At 46.5% G+C, this 15,909-nt stretch overlaps 1 protein-coding gene and 1 long non-coding RNA gene across 3 annotated transcripts in view; one reads left to right on the top strand and one right to left on the bottom strand.

Moving 5' to 3' along the window:
- The window catches only part of LOC132649443 (uncharacterized), a 268,684-nt gene that overhangs the window by 124,627 nt on the left and 128,148 nt on the right, over nt 1–15,909 (top strand). The gene's annotated exons all lie outside the window — the stretch shown is intronic.
- On the bottom strand, nt 1,541–14,409 carry LOC110544768 (histocompatibility antigen 60b-like). Its single transcript, XM_060373250.1, has 6 exons — nt 14,307–14,409; nt 13,676–13,804; nt 9,981–10,208; nt 9,453–9,710; nt 8,637–8,828; nt 1,541–6,944 (listed from the first exon to the last, which is right to left on the bottom strand). The coding sequence occupies exons 2-6, from the start codon at nt 13,764–13,766 to the stop codon at nt 6,910–6,912; spliced, it is 804 nt and encodes a 267-aa protein (XP_060229233.1). The 5' UTR covers nt 13,767–13,804; nt 14,307–14,409; the 3' UTR covers nt 1,541–6,909.

The raw sequence follows: 15,909 nt of genomic DNA, 5'->3' as shown, positions 1-15,909 counted from the left end.
TGATAAATTTTATCAGGAAGTGTGCTGAATTTTGACACCTTTTCTGTCCCCCCCCCCCTTTGAGGAGGGGTCAGGAAACTGTTGCCCTTTATCCTCTTCATTTGCTGCATCACAGTTATTGACTTGGGTATCTTGAACCTTCCTTGCCCATTGATGCCAAGTGAGGGCAGACAGCGCCAGGGCAAAGGAACCAGGGTCCTCACTGAGTTGTTTCAGTTTCACTGCAGAGTAGACCAGGGAGTAAGCCTGCATTCCTGCCTGCTTCCTTCCTCTAGGCTGCTTTATTTTTTATTTTTATTTTTTACAGCAGTGTCTTTTCTTCTCCCTTTTTCTCTCTGTGATCTGGAGGGGAAGGGGGGAGCACTGTCTCTACAGTCCAGTTGCCCAGCAACAGGTTGTAGAGAGCCACCACTGGGGACTGACTGGGCACTAAATTGAGCCAGTGTGGCAAAGCAGGTCTCAGGCTCTTCACTGCAGGTTTCTGTGTCCAGGTGTCCTCTGTCAGGTCACGGAACTCACCTGTCAGGCATCCACACAGGCGGCCCAGGAGAACAACTGAGTGGAGCCGCAGAGCCTGGGTGCAATGCTGAGGTTGGTGACTCTAGCCCAAGCCATGGCTACTTTCTTCAGACCCGACAGAGTCCTATAACAGTGCCGAGAGCTGCTTCCATTTGTAAGAACAACAAAGCCTCCCTTAAGGGGTAAGAGATACTTTAAAGTGAACATAAACATGAAAGACCATGGGCAGGCTCCCAGAATGGCCACAGGTTTAAGTTACCCATGATTTTGTCGGGCAGCAATTTTTATGAAATTTTATACTAAAGAAACAGGGAAAGTCATGAATCAATCATCCTCCAAATACATCTGTAGAGACGCCAGGCGGATAGGACAGCAAGTCCGGGGAATCTCAACTCCAGGCTCAGACGCTAGCTGATAAAATTCTTTGCTGTTGGATTGGGGGGACCTACAGGGATTGTTCATACATTCTAAGGACATATTTAATTGTCACAAGAACGTAAAGTTATGTAGCTGGGCATGGTGGTGCACGCCTGTAATCCCAACACTCAGGGAGGCAGAGGCAGGTGGATCTCTGTGAGTGCAAGGCCAGCCTGGTCTACAGAGTGAGTCCAGGAGAGCCAGGACTACACAGAGACACCCTGTCTCAAAAAGCAAAACAAAAGAAAACAGAAACAAAAAAGTGAAGTTCCATATGGAGGAAGGTAATAAATGGGTCCTAAGAGTTAAATCTGGCCCAAGTCAATGTGCCTTGGGGCCTGTGGCATCCATTCTCTCCTGTCACTGAGCACCTGCTCAGTCCACTAGCTTGTGTGGGTGCAAGTCTTTCTGGAAACTTCTGTTCACCCGTGCAATCGTTTTTGTGTCGTTTTGTGGTCTGGCCCAGCTGTTTGCCTGTGTCTTTGATTTGTTGTATCAGTTCTTCACGTCAGGTAGATGCTCTGTGGTATGTTTCCTCGATAGCGCCCTTTCCTCAAAGGAATTAACTTAAATCAGGTGATAAATAAGCAAGAGAACATGCAAGTTTAGTTCAAATCCTTTAATTCCTAATACAGAAGCAAGGCCTACACATTGGATTGCTTTAAATTTGTGAAGAAAAAAGAAAATATCAGCATTATACAAACAATCTCACCAACTTAGTGAAGCTAAGTGTGAAAAAAAAACATTAACCAATGATTTGATAATATTGATCATCTAAACCTATTGTAAAAGACGAAACATGATGAGGTTTGCTGTGTTTAGGGTTTTATATCTTCCAGGAAAACAAGAATCCTAAATTATGTCAGGCATTTAGCAAAGGAAAGAAGCAGCCAAGAAAGAGATGGTGATGGCTTATATAGACAGAGAGTCGTATTTCTGATGGAGAGAATATGCTTATGGGTAAGAAGGATTTCTATGACAAATGAATTCCATCCTAAAGGATTGCTAAAGATTGTGAAAAAGCAGAAATTTTGTTTGTCACAAGGTTTGTGACAGTTAATTTAAAGCTGTATAGTTAAAAAAAAAAGCTTGTTTAACTACATTTATGGTTTGTGAAGAAAATTGCTTGTAATTACTTCTGAGTTTGTCAGGACTTTAACTTCTTAACAATGAAGGCTTATGAGAGTCAAGATGATTTAAAATCTGTTTTAGTCAACATTTGTTCATCAAATGCATCTACTCTTTTGATGTTGTGTCACCAAGTTATCTCCATAATTCACGCTTGAGAACTGTACAATCAAGTTACTTAAAATATTTTCAAAACTGCCTCATAATATGTTAAGGATGTCCCTAAATTTGATATGGCTGCATTCATAGTTATCCTGGGCTGTGAGCTGGTCACTCACGACGTCATATATATCAGACTAAAAGCCAGTATCTGTTTTTCAAGTCTGATGTAACTGCCTTTCTGAGTTTCCAATAGTCATGGGATCAAGGGCTGGACTGACAGCTGATATTGTCACTTTACCTCCTGGTTGGCCATGTCCAAGGGTAGAGGACAAAGGAGCGGCACTAAAAGGCTCTGAACCTTCTCAGAGGCCATGGAGAGCCCAGAGTTTGAGCTTTAGGTCATTTCACAGAAAAATGCCCTTTGTTCAGCAGATAACAGGTGGAGAAAAACTGAAAACAAGGGTCTCAGAAAACTCTCCAACACCTCTAAAAGTAACCCCTGAAGAGATACAGCTGTCAACAATAACAAGAAGCTGGTGGTCACCTATACAGTCGTAAACAGTCAACAAAAAAGCACATCAAAATAATGGAAAATTAAATACCTACGCCAGAATTCTCATCAGGACCTTGCTCAACTGGGAGAACTGAAGTTCCTAAAGCTCTCTACATCCTAATCAATCTTCATTTGTGATCGTGAATTATTGCCCACTCTAAGTCTAGCAACCCCTTTGAAGCCTGCACCATGGGCTTTTTCTCCACACTGACCTCTTGTGAACTCTGTCTGTGATCGAGGCTGTCATTTAATATAGGATAAGTACAGTTCAAGCTCTGACTCCATGTTTCCAGGATCATCTCCAGGTATTAAACCAGGGGATTAAGTTCACCTTAAATTTCTTCCACAGAAAGCAGGGCCATGGGGATGTCTGGACAGCTCCTATCAGGTCCTGCTCATCCTCAGCTGTACAAGGCCTGTCACTGTGGGTTCACCTGAGAAAAAGTAAGAGCACTTAACCTACAAAGGCTTAAACAGCTGGTTTCTAGGAGCCTCTTGGAGACTTTTGTTCATTCTTTTAGTGAAAGTTTGTTACAACATACTAGTAAACACCTCCAGACTCTAATGAGTAACCAGAATCTGAGGTCAAGTTAAAAACCCCTTATGACACCTCACAGGCTAGGGTCAGAGGGAGGGGTGGAGGACCTCCCTTATCAGTGGGCTTGTGGAGGGGTATGGGAGGAGATGAGGTTAGGGTTAGAAAGGGATGAGGGAGGGGCCTACAGCTGGGATGCAAAGTGAATAAACTATAATTAATTTAAAAAAATCCCTTACTTCTACATTTCTAGGGTTCCTTCTCCTCAGTCACTATTATCATCTTTCCTCCCTGTCCTGAGACCTCCAAAAGAAGGTTTCACACCGTCACTTACAATTCTTTTTTTCCTGCTCACAGCTATTTCTTGTTTTACCTCTGTGGTATTTTTGGCCAGTCTCACTTAATCTTCCAGTATGATCTTTATCTTATAGGTCATAAGCCATTAAAATGGAGATAGTATTGTGGCAGGGCTATCTGTCACTAGCATCTACACCAACACTTAAAGTAAAAGTGACTTTTATTCACCAGATATAATTGTTGTGTCTGAGGCTTCTTGCCTCCATCTACTAACCTAGGCCTAGTGCTGGAAGCTTCATAATATCTTATCTTGTTAGATAAGATTGACCCTCCCTACAGTCTAATGGAGGCTTAGAAAGTTTTCAGCCTCTGAGCCTTACTATTAAAGTTCACCCGTTTTAGTTCTTTCTGAACTCTTGCTGGGTGGTTCAGCTCAGCTCTTCTCTCTCCAACTCCTTTCTAAGCTAAAGATTCAAACTGGCTTCTCAGCTTCTCGCTGAGTTGCCCTGCTTGGCCTCAAACTAACTCTAGCAATCTGTTCCAATCTTCTGGCTACTTTTCATTCTCTGGATCCTCCTGCTGTTTGCCTGTGTCTGGCTTATTCTCTCTTCAGCCTGTCTCTGTGAAACACTCCCAGTAAAGCTTCTCTGAATTGTGTGAACTGAACTGCCACAACTCTACTCCAGTGCACTGCTTCTCAACTCACTGACACAACTGTCAGCCCTGAGGCCCTCTTGACCTCTAAGTGATGTCAGTCTGGCCTTCAAGCTCATTCAACAATCACCCTTTTCCTCTCCAAAACGTAGTTCAAGTCCTTCTTAAGTTTTGTGGTCTTATGATCCTATGCCAGCCAAGCAACCTCAGGCTGAGCGCTCAGTGCTCTATTCTCACCAATAAAGCCCTCCAAAAAGAATCCATCTACACCATGAATGATCTGCCGATCTGTGAGGGCAGAAATGCAGACTCAAAGGCTTCCTCCCTCAAAATTAAATCAAAATGTCCTCTGCTAATGACCTGACTCTAATGCTTGGAGTCTGATCCAGTTCCTCATGACACCTCATACAAGTAGAGGATGAATTCTACCCTACCTGGGCACCTCAGGCCAGTGCTGAGCAATGGTGCTTTGACACTTATTATCTGAGAAGACAGCTAAGAGCTCCCTCTTCCCCTCTTCTCTATTCAACCGCAGATATACAAATGGCGCAGAGACAAGGCCAGGGAGCATCTTGTTCCTAGAATTAAGAAGTTCCACACGCTCTCAGGAGTATTGTCTCCTGAGGAGTCACGTGCTTAGTGTGGCCCCCAGTGTCTACCTTGTTCGGGCATGTACACACGTGTGTGCTTGCTCGTATACTCGTACATACGGATTCTAGACATTAAGTTTGGGTGTCATTCCCCAAGATGCCATGCGGACTGTGTTCATAGCCAGTCTGTACTGGAACTCCCCAGTTCATCTAGTCTGGCTGACGAGAAATTCGCAGAGATGAACTTCTCCCCCTCTGTCCCCTACACTGGGAACACAGGCATGTGCCACCACAGTGGACATGGGTTCTGAGGAGGGAACCCAGGTCCTCATGCTTGTGGGGACCAATACCAACCAACCAAAGCGTTATCCGTTATCCGACTGAGTTAGCTCTTTGTCTGTGCTCCTCACTAAAATGTTTACATCATTTTGGTCTGCTGAATATCTCATGTCTATGCCTGGCCATGGCCCCCTGTAGTTCCTGTCATGACAGCACCCTCTGGACTGCTAGTGTCCCGTTTTCCGAGCTCTGTGCTCTGTGTGTACTGTCATCGTTGCAGGCAGCACTATTTTAGGACTTTTTAACCTGTTACTTATCTTTCTCACCTGAGCTAACATCTTTGTAGTTTTCTTTCACCACAGGATAATTCGATATCATCCTATATATAAACACTTATACATGTGTGATCTGAGGTTTGCTCACTTTTTCTGATTTATTATTTATTTTGCTAACCCTCTCGTCCTGAGAAGCTGGATGGAAGCTCCCTGTGACTAGCACCTTGGTCAGACATCATCCTGAACAGTGGGGGATGACACTGTGGAGCAAGGCAGGCGCTGGGTCAGGGGAGCAAGTCTTAGTTTGGTAGGGATGCTGAATTTTATTTTTATAACTGGATGTTTCATTTGTCTGAGAAAATATGTATTTGCAGTTTCATTGCCAATGGACTGTGTACTCACTGAACTCCTATAATACGAATGAAACCCTGAATACGTGAGCTATGAAATTAGTGCTCACATGTTAGTATTAATTTATAAGCTCTATCCAATTCACTGGCTGTAACTGCCAAGAAGTCCTTTGATAACTGTCTGCTGGCCCACACGGGCTACTTTACTCCAGTCTTAGTTACTGCTATAAACTCTCAGATCACACATTATAATACACATATAAGTGTATGCATCACATACGCTTAGATTACTGAATGGCTTCCAGGGGGTGAAGGAGTTGCCATTAGAGTTTAAAGAGACCAGACTGGAGGCAGAGACAGAGGGACAGTAAACACAGAGAGACTCAACGCAGAGGAGCTGTTAGGGCCTGCAGGGCTGCAGGGCTGTGCCAGCCTCAGGACTGAGTGCAGCTTAGCGGTGAGGAGCAGGACCACATTAGCATGGAGCAGCAGAGGAACTGTCAGAAAGTGATGCAAATAGGAGGTATTAATGCCCTTGGGTGAAGCTGAAGCCTTCAGATGGCCAGGAGTTCTCTGCCTGCAGGCTCCTTCAGGCAACCACATGGCAAGCTTGTGGGGCCATAACCATTGCAGGGTTAGGTGGCCTGTTCAGGGTCCAGGTGAGGGTGAGCCAAATCCTCAGTCCTGGATCTCTGATGTGGTTTTCATATGCACATGTGCTCACTGCTTCCAACCTGTTCTGGTAAGTGTACAGGTGACACCTTTTCCTTTAGGGTTAAGTTAGGTCTCAGCCTTTGAATCACGGGTGGTCCTGGGCAGGGCGTGTGTCTGTAAAGAGTGAGTTGTCATGACAAGCAATATCTGCTTTTCACTGAGAGGGGAGGCAAATGGAGTCACCCGGGGCAGGTCACTGTTTGAGACAGTGATGGGTAATTTAGAGCCAGGCCCAGCTTGCTGTCCACAAAGCAATTAAGTGAGAACAAGAACGAAAAAGGAACAAAACAGTGAGTCCCTGATGGCAGCAGCCTATTGCACTGTGATGCCTTGGTGCATGAGGCTCTGATGCCATCAGTCTCCTGGTTTCCCACCAGTCTGGAACTCAGCAGCACAGATTTCAGAGATACCATCAGAAATACGTTTGCTCCTTTGCTGAAGAAGCCACAGGCAGTGTTCAGAGTCACCCAACACAGCTGCTGATGACAACTGTAGATCAGACTACAGAGCTAGAGGAGCAGCAGGGAGCACCTGTGGACAAAAAGTGGGTTACAGTGGGCTCCAGAGCCCCCAGCTGCCGCACCCCACTCTCCTTCATTTCTCAGACACTCCCCACATCCAGACCACAGAATCAGCCACACAATCCTTTCCTATTTCATTTTCCTTCTAGATCCTCTGCTACTCCAAGCTCCTGTGTGGCAAAGCTTCAGATGTTTAATGTGTTGTAAGCATATTGAAAAAGAGATTGTGAATAAAAATATCAGCAAAAATGAAAAAAAAAACAGATAATATGAAAATATGAAAGCCCAGCAAAATATACCTATATTTCTGTCTTTGCTGGCCTTATTATTTTCATTTTTCAAATGTGTGCTTTCGGGACAAGGATTCTCTTTATTCCCCAAGGTGACTTGGGTTTTGTATTATATAACCCACAACAGGCTTGAACTTTTCTGGCAATATTCCTGCCCTGACATTCCACACACTGAAATTGTAGGTCTGACCAACATACAGGTTAGGGTTCCCATACCTCATCTTTTCTGCTGTGCAGGTGCCCAGCTCATGTTACTTCATAATTCATTTCAGTCTCCTTTTTGTATTTAGCGAGTTAGCATAGTCAGCTGTAGTCTGTGCCCATCAGTGACAAGACACAAAAAGGAGTGTGATCACAGATAATTAAACCCCACCAAGCTCCAATAAGTACATTCCTCTTAAATAAAACTGTCACCAGCCACTCCAATCACATCTCACATGGAGGGACTCTCTGGCGGTACTAAAAGATGGTGAGCAAATGTGTCTTACAAGATATTTACAACAACTAAGTAGATACAAGACGCGGCTCTCGGGAAAGAGCACGGCAGACCATACAAACGAGGTTTAGAAAGCAGTTAAGGGCCACTCTAGTTGTCTGAGCAGTCACGTGATGGACAGGTGGGCAGACTATCCTCAGAATTCATCTGGGGGGTTGGGCACATGGATCAGTTGGGGAGACCCTTCCTGGGAAGCATGAGAATCTGGACTTGAATTTCCAACCACCCAGTCAAATGCTGGGCATGGAGGGGTGAGCCTGTCATTTCAGCCATCCAGGAGGTAGAAGCAGAGGAGCGAGGGCGCTTAGGGCTGCCAGCCTAGCTCCAGTTCAGCTTGTCTCTCAGGGAACATGGTGGATTTTTGTCTCCTGTGTACATGGATGCATACAAAGTACACGCATCCACATGACATGCACACATAAGATAGAACTGAAAGAAAGCCGAGTCAGCGTGCGGTCAAGGATTGCTCCACCAATGTTTCTCATGGTCTAGGGAAGACACAGCAGGTGATGGGCAACTTCTGTGGCATTAAGTGGAATTCCTGAGCTGGATCATGTCATCCTCAGAAATCACAGTCTTGGGGGAAGCTTTGATTGGGTCATGAAGAGGGAACACCCCATTTCGTTTTCCTTCTATCTTATCTAGATCCTTGGGTTCTGTCACCTCAGGAGGACTTTCCTGTTCCTTCCCTCTGCTGACTATATGGTTTCACTGACTCTGCCAGCCTCCTGCACCCAGCAACAGTATAATATCACTACAGAGTGGGGGCTCAAGGCTAAGAAGGGGCATTGTTATAGTGGAGAGATGGACCCTGTGATGAATGGCGGTTTGGATGAGAACACTAGGACCCCTCTCCTATTTCCTCACCAGAATAATACTACCAAGCACAAGAGTGAGAACCCAGCCTGCTCCTTACCTCTTTTCTTCACAATCCAGGCAACTGCAAAGACCACTAGGATGATCAATAGAATGATCAAAGGTGATAGATACAGAATCCAGCTGGTGTGTTGATGCTCGCTGGCAGATGTAGGTTGTGTGGTATTCACAGTACGTGGAATCGGGGTGGCAGAGCTAAGCTGGGTAGTATCCTGAGAATTTACTTTTGGTCCTTTCAAACAATGAGAAAAAAATATGGATAAAACAAAAAACACACCTCCATCAGCAACTTCTCTCTCTAGGCAGCACAAGGAATTCATGTGCGATAACTATTTTACCAGATCCTGGATGGATGAATAGGATGTGTGTAAGATGTTCTCACACAGTTTATCTCACTACCAATGGAATCAAATGTCTTGAACCTCCAAACCATGTGACATATTTACTGTGGGTAGAACTTTCTGGATGTTGGAACAATTGATAGTGTTTGATGGTGCCAAAGAAAGATATTGACACCTTCAAAAGTGCTGGTGGAGCTGGTGGAAGGGCAGCCATAACGGAGGAAGAAAAGGCAGGAAGTTTACAGTGATGCAGACAGACTTGAGGCCCGTTAGCAGCCACAGAGAGCCTGGAACCCTAGTAAACAGGGAATGAGTTGGAAAGAGGAATCCTCTTGGTCATTTCTGGCCTCCCAGACAGGAAGACCACCAAGAATTCACTCAATCAGTCTACCAAAATTTCCCGTATGCACACTTGCTGACATTCACACAGGGAGGTCATCAGAGTTTTCAAGGGAACTGTCATGCCTTTCCTACCCTGTGGAAGTTTCTTTGCGGTAATCTCCTGAGCTACTTACTTGGCTCTTTCCTCAAGGGTGTGGGCAATTTCTTGAGGCAATCTCTGAAATTTCCTTCAGAGAGCTTTCTGAGGGCTTCTTTTAGGTGCTCCCATTGTATCCCAGCACTGCCTGCATCATGAGGACTACACCTGCAAGTCTCTTTTGTTACATAACAGTTGTAGGTATGCTTTCCATCAATGGTGAAGGCCCAGTGGGCACCAATGAGGTCTCCTTGTTCGTATTGAGACTGCATGGTGACATTCATCGTGTGATCTCCTGCAAATGGCACACAGAACAATCATCATCTTCTACCCTTTATAGAGCCATCACCCCCTCAATGGCCAGGTCTGTCTCTGCACACTTAGGAACCTGTGTTATTTCCTCCCTGGCTTGCCAGGTTTTACACATTAGGTACCAAGTACTTCCAGGCTGGGTCAATATTCAGCTCTTTTATGCCAATACAACAGCAGCAAGATTCCCACACTTGCTCTGCACTTCCCATTTCTTACTGATAGCCTCTATCTTTGTATTCAGTCCCATACTCACCTGTGGGCGGGAATAACCCTGATTCCGGGCATTTCTCTTCTAAAAACTCTTTTAAGCTGTCTGGCAAAATTGTGCACACTTGAATGGCTTTTCCCTCCTTCTCCAGTTTACGCAAAAGTGTGTCTTCATTGCTGTTACCATACTGAAGGAGAGTCTGTCCATTCAATGAGCATTGTCCAGCTGTGGTACGAGACTTGACAGGGAGTATGCAGTTTAGAGTGTCTGCATCTGTGAGAGAAACATGCATGTGAGTGCCAATGGGAAAGCAGAGGTTCATAGACTCGTGGTTTTGAAACTCTGGGAAAATGTCAGAAGGACAAGTGTCTTTTCAAGAGGTCCACCAGCTTCTGGATCCTTATTTCTGCACCATCGTTGACTGTCTTAGCTTGTAGAACTCAAGTGCACAAAGTGTCACCAGGAAGATTTATCTCACAAGTACTTTTAGTGATTATGATCAAGTGTTGAAGAGTAAAATATATCACGTAGGATCCATGTTCCTGGGGCTGAAACTCTTGCTGAGCACACAGGGGAAAGGAGACATAGAACACGTGGTGAATTCACCATGGCGCCTGTGTGTTCAGGAAAGGCTCCTGGAGTCATGTGCAGCTTGGCTTGGAATGGGGAGCTGCCACCTGTGAGCACAGAGCTCGTCATGTCCCCACTGGGCCCCTTCACACAATGTTGGGCGTCAGATCTCAGGTTCCCCACATTCAAGCATACCTCAAATTCATGCTCAAGGAGACATCTGTCTGTCTGTGACCTATTGGAAGTGCCAGTCTCTCCCCTTCCCTGGGAGTCTTGGTTCCCAGCACACTTATGGCCCCTGGTCTCCAAGACTTTCACTAACAGCTTAGGAGAACAAAATAGCCTGGAGCCATCCTGTTAACAGACTGCACACAGAAGCAGGCAAGACCTCCTGAGGCTTGTACATATTTACACTGTTTGTGCATAAGCACTAACATTTAAAATTTAACAAATTATGGAAGAAAACTCTTAGAAATATGCAGTAGAATAAAATACTAAGCACAAAAGGGATGTTAAAAACAGCCTATTCTTCTCCCTCCTCCCCAAACCTTCTGCTATGAGGTAGAGTGCTTCAGGTTTGGGAACTCCTTTCCTGTCTCCTTCAGCCAGCTTGCTCTTCCCTTCTTCTTTCTGCTTCCTCAGCCACATGTTTTCTTCCTATCTCTAAGGTTTCCACTCTCCACTTTCCTTTTCCTACCCCTCCTGAAGCTTGAAATTGTCCTTGAGTGGCTAAGATTCCTTGTCTCTAAGTACACTCCAGCAGAGGATTTGGTGGACATGAACAGGAGCTTCGGGGCCTGAGAACTAGCTTTGTGCTTGTGAACTAAACATCACAAAACTAGTACTTGATGGATCAGGATGAAACACGCATTTCTCATCTCTAGGGAAATCCACTTATAATCTTGAAAAGGAACTTTTGCTAATGAGGAACAGTGAAAAATGAAGGTTAGTTAAGAAAGCATTCCTGACATCTTATTTGCACTACTCCTGCTAAGACTAAAATGGCAAACGTCTTGGAAGGGAGTATTGATGCACAGACCTCCAGATGTTAGTAAGGAAACCATTTTTGTAACCTCACAAGTGATCAGACAGGGTCTCTGAGATGCTTGGGATTCATCAATAGGCAAGACAGGCTGCCAGTGACCCAGGGTTCTCCTGCCTCTGCTTTCCTAGTGCTGACAATGAAAGCAAACAGCCCCACACCCAGATCATTTACATGAGTTCTAGGGATCAAATTCAAGTCCTCGTGGTTGTGAAGCAGGCACTTTACCACTCAGAGTTCTCCACAAGCTTAGGACACACAGGACGGTTAATGATCAGCACACAGAATTTTCTGCAGACAATGCCCACGTGCTACAGGAATGGCTTACACGACCCAGGTCAGATACTGCATGGAATACGCAATCCAGCACCTCTAAAATGGGTAGTGAAGGGCTGTGTAAAAGGACCAGAGTACACATGTCAAAGGAGATGTGATATGAAATTAGGAGTGTGGCCTTTTGGAGTAGGTGTAGCTTTGTCGGAGGAAGTGTGTCACTGGGGGAGGACCCTGAGGTTTCAGAAAGCCCACTCCAAGCCAGACTCTCTCTTCTTGCTGCCCTTAGGTCAGGATACAGAACTCTCAGCTATGATATCTGCCTGTGTGCTGCCCTATTCTACACCATGAAAAAAATGGAGTAAACCTCTGAAATGCTAAGCAAGTTCCAACTAAATGCTTTCTTTTATAGGAGTTGCCATGGTCAGGTCAGTTCTCAAGGAAGCTGCCACCTCTCCCTCAGCAAGGAACACAGGCTTCAAGGAGTGTCCTGTGTTCCATGGGATCCAAGGAATCCACTGGACAGCAATGGAGAGATCAACAGTCCTTAAGTTCAGGACCTCCTGCTGTCATTTCTAGCTGACCCAGAAGTCACAGGCAGCAAAGAACCAGTGCTGTCTGGGAAACATGCAGCTTTCACAGGACTTCTGAAGACACTCTGGAGGGATCGGTACCAATCCTGGTACATGGAGTATTCCCTAATCTGGCTTAGAGGACACATCTGCTGTCTCATTCAGCAGCTTGTGACCTTCTGCTGCTGTCCCACCAAATGCAGAATTGAGTATTTGATGCAGACAGAGATACACTGAGACTCCCCCAACTGAATAAAAATGAGTGCCTGCATTTACAGAACAGAAGAACCCTCTCCTGTCTAAAGAACACCACTATCTGGTGCCATGTCCGCAGGAGACAGACCACATGGGCCTGGGAGCAAGGGCAGCAGCTTCCATAGCTCCCCCAGTCCATTGCCAGGATCCCTCCTAGAGGACAAGGTGCTCCAGCCCTGAGTAGCTGGGGTGTCTTAAGGCATGAGCTCACATTGCTTCCTGGTGGGTGAGCAGTGAAAAGGCATTTTGTGGGTTGGAAAGTTGGGAAGGCTAGATGGGCAGGGAAGGGAGCTGAGCAGCTGGGTGGTTGATGATTCCTGTCTGCGCTGAAGATGAGCCTGGTGTCACAGTCCTGTAACCCCAGCACTTGGTAGACCAAGGGAGAGAAAGGCTTGTTTCAGAGTCTATAGTGTGGGCTACATAATGCCTTAAAACAAAACAACTCTAGAATGAAAAAAGGAAAAATGAATGAGGGGAGGGAACAATAATGTGGGAGGTGTGGCCATCTTGTCCCTGGAAGCTGGGTTCTGCTGGAGAAGTACCATGAGAAGGTGGGAAAGAAAGTTCAAGGGCAAAGGGGACCATGAATGGTGGAGGGCTTGTGAGGAATGCCCAGGGAAGGCAGTCTCCAGAACTAGCATGCCTTAGGTCCAGGGGTGTGACACAGCCTCCTGGAGGGGTCTTGCCCTGTGTCCAGCACATCCTGTCCTGGTGACTGGGCTTTAGGCTTCCTGCAGACCCAGAAGGTGTTGAGGGCTTCACCAGGAACTTCCCCCTGTCCCCCACCCTCTTCAGAGCCGCCCTCCGCTGTAATTTTCCCCCTAACTTCTTCAATCCACTGAAGCCCGGGTGGGACAGAGACAGTCAGGGCTCCTGGTCGCTGAGGTGGTGAAGAAAAGAAGCCCAGGGCTTCCTGGTAGCCCAGGACCCTGGAATTCATGACTCAGAATCCGGTCTGTCCTCCATGTCCCTCCCTCACCCTCACCCCCACCCCAACCCCACCCCCTCTATGGACCCTGGGAACTCACCATGGGACAGCGTGGTTTGCAGGAAGCTCAGGAGAAGTAAAAGTGTCACAGTCAGGGAATGACCAGGCTTGGTGCTTGCTCCCTCTTTCATGGTTCCTTCCTGAGACAGGGCTGTCCTCAGCGGTGGAGCTGGGGAGAGGATGGGGATTCCTCAGGACCCGCGCGCAGAGGAAACCCCCGCAGAGACTTGCAGCTCCAGGCTCCCGGGCTGTGAAGTCAGGCCTTTCCGGCCCCGCCACGCGGGTTCCTAGTCCACTTTCCCTACGTGACTGCGGGGACCCCTCCGGGCGCTGTGGCTCTGCTCTTCCTCCCTGCCCCCCTGGGCGCGCGGCGACGACTGTGAACTTTGTGGTCCGAGGGCGATGCGCAGGGCGCCCACACCGCGCGGTGCCTTCACCTCACTCTGCGGGTTCCTAGTCCACTTTCCCTACCTGTCTGCGGGGACCCTCCTGGCCCCGTGGTTCTCGTCCTCCCCCCCGGCTAACCGAGGTCCCTGCCCCCTCGGGAGAGCGGAGGCGACGACTCTGAATTTAGCGAACCAAGGGCGCGTGGACGTCTCCGTTCTGAACTGACTGCGCAGGACAAAGTGGTTCAGGGCGCCCACACCCCGCGGCCCCTTCACCTCACTCACCAGCAGTTGAGCCTCGGGAACCCTGGGCCAGAGTCAGAAAAGACAGAGAAAGAGCGAAGTCTGCGCCTTCAGCGGACTCCCTTGCGAGCAGCCTGGAAAATGAGAGAAATTTGTTCCCGCCCATTTCCTCTGGCATCAGGTCCACGCCCACAGCTGCCGGGCGGGGCACTCTAAGGCTCCACTCAGGTCCTAGGGAGGTAGAAGCTCCAGCATTTCCTCTGTTTCTTCTCTAGCTTCGCACACACCCTCCTTCTCCTTCAGACCTGCTCTTTCTGGCTTCCTTTATCTCTTTTTCTTCTCCATCCTGACTCATTTGCTCCCCAGGGCCCTTCCCCATTAGCCCCTGGTGCACCCTCAAGTTCTTTGTTGTCCCACTACTGGCCACTGGCCACCTTCCCCCAATGGAGAATACTATAGGAAGTTAATAGCAACTACATACAGCCTATAGGTCCACTTTGATTATTATGAGCATTGTAACAGTGTTTCTTCTAATCTGTGAACACAGGTGTGCCCTTCAATTTTTTTCCTGTTGGCAGTTTTTCGTATTCAGATTTTTTTTTACCCGTTTGTCTGAGTTTATTTGTAATTATTTCTTTTTGATGATACTGACAGTGAAGCAGCTCTCTTAGTTTAATTTTCAGCTCATTGGTTATTAGTGTATGTAATTACAAGTGATTTTTAAATTCTTTTTAAAATTTTTTTTAATATTAATTACAGTTTGTTAACTTTGTATCCCTGCTGTATTCTACTTCCTATTTCCCTCCCAATCCCACCCTCCCACCCTCATCTCCTCCCTGCCCCTTTCCAAGTCCACTGATAAGGGAGAACCTCCTGCCCTTCCATCAGATACTGGTTTATCAGGTGTCTTCAGGATTGGCTGCAAAGTCCTCCTCTGTGGCCTAGCAAGGCTGCTTCTCTCGGGGTGGGGTGGGGGGAGGTCAAAGAGCCCGCCATCGAGTTCATGTCAGGGAGAGTCCCTGTTCCCCTTATTAGGGTCCCCACGTGGATACTACCAAGGGCTACATCTGAGCAAGGGCTCTAGGTTGCATCCATACATGGTTCTTGTTTGGAGAAACAGTCTCATAAAAGACCCCTGTGCCCAGATATATTTGGTCCTTGTGGAACTCCTGTCCTTTCCAGGTCATATTGACCCCCCCTCCTTTTTTTTTTTTTTTTTTTTTTTTTGGTTTCCTGCAATCTGCCAGAGGTTTGGTTATGAGTCTTAATATCTGTTTTGATACAGTGCTAGGTAGAGTCTTTCAGAGACCCTCTGTGGTAGGCGCCTGTCCTGTTACTTGTTTGCTCCTACATCCAATGTCCATCCCATTTGTCTTTCTAAGTGAGGATTGATCTTCGTAGCCTGGGTGCTCTTTCTTGTTTATCTTCTTTAGGTGGCCAGATTTCAGTTTATTTATCCTATTTTGGAGGACTATATAAGTGAGTATATACCATGTGTGTCTTTCTGCTTTTGGGATACCTCACTCAGGATGATCGTTTCTAGGTCCCACCATTTGCCTACAAATTTCGTGATTTCCTCGTTTTTAATTGCTGAGTAATATTCCATTGTGTAAAAGTACCACAATTTTTGTATCCATTCTTCAAT

Source organism: Meriones unguiculatus, chromosome 20, assembly GCF_030254825.1.
Source record: "Meriones unguiculatus strain TT.TT164.6M chromosome 20, Bangor_MerUng_6.1, whole genome shotgun sequence".
In the NCBI taxonomy this organism is placed as follows: Eukaryota; Metazoa; Chordata; class Mammalia; order Rodentia; family Muridae; genus Meriones; species Meriones unguiculatus.
Note: the sequence above shows the minus strand (reverse complement) of the source record. Positions and strands in the feature narration are given on the sequence as shown.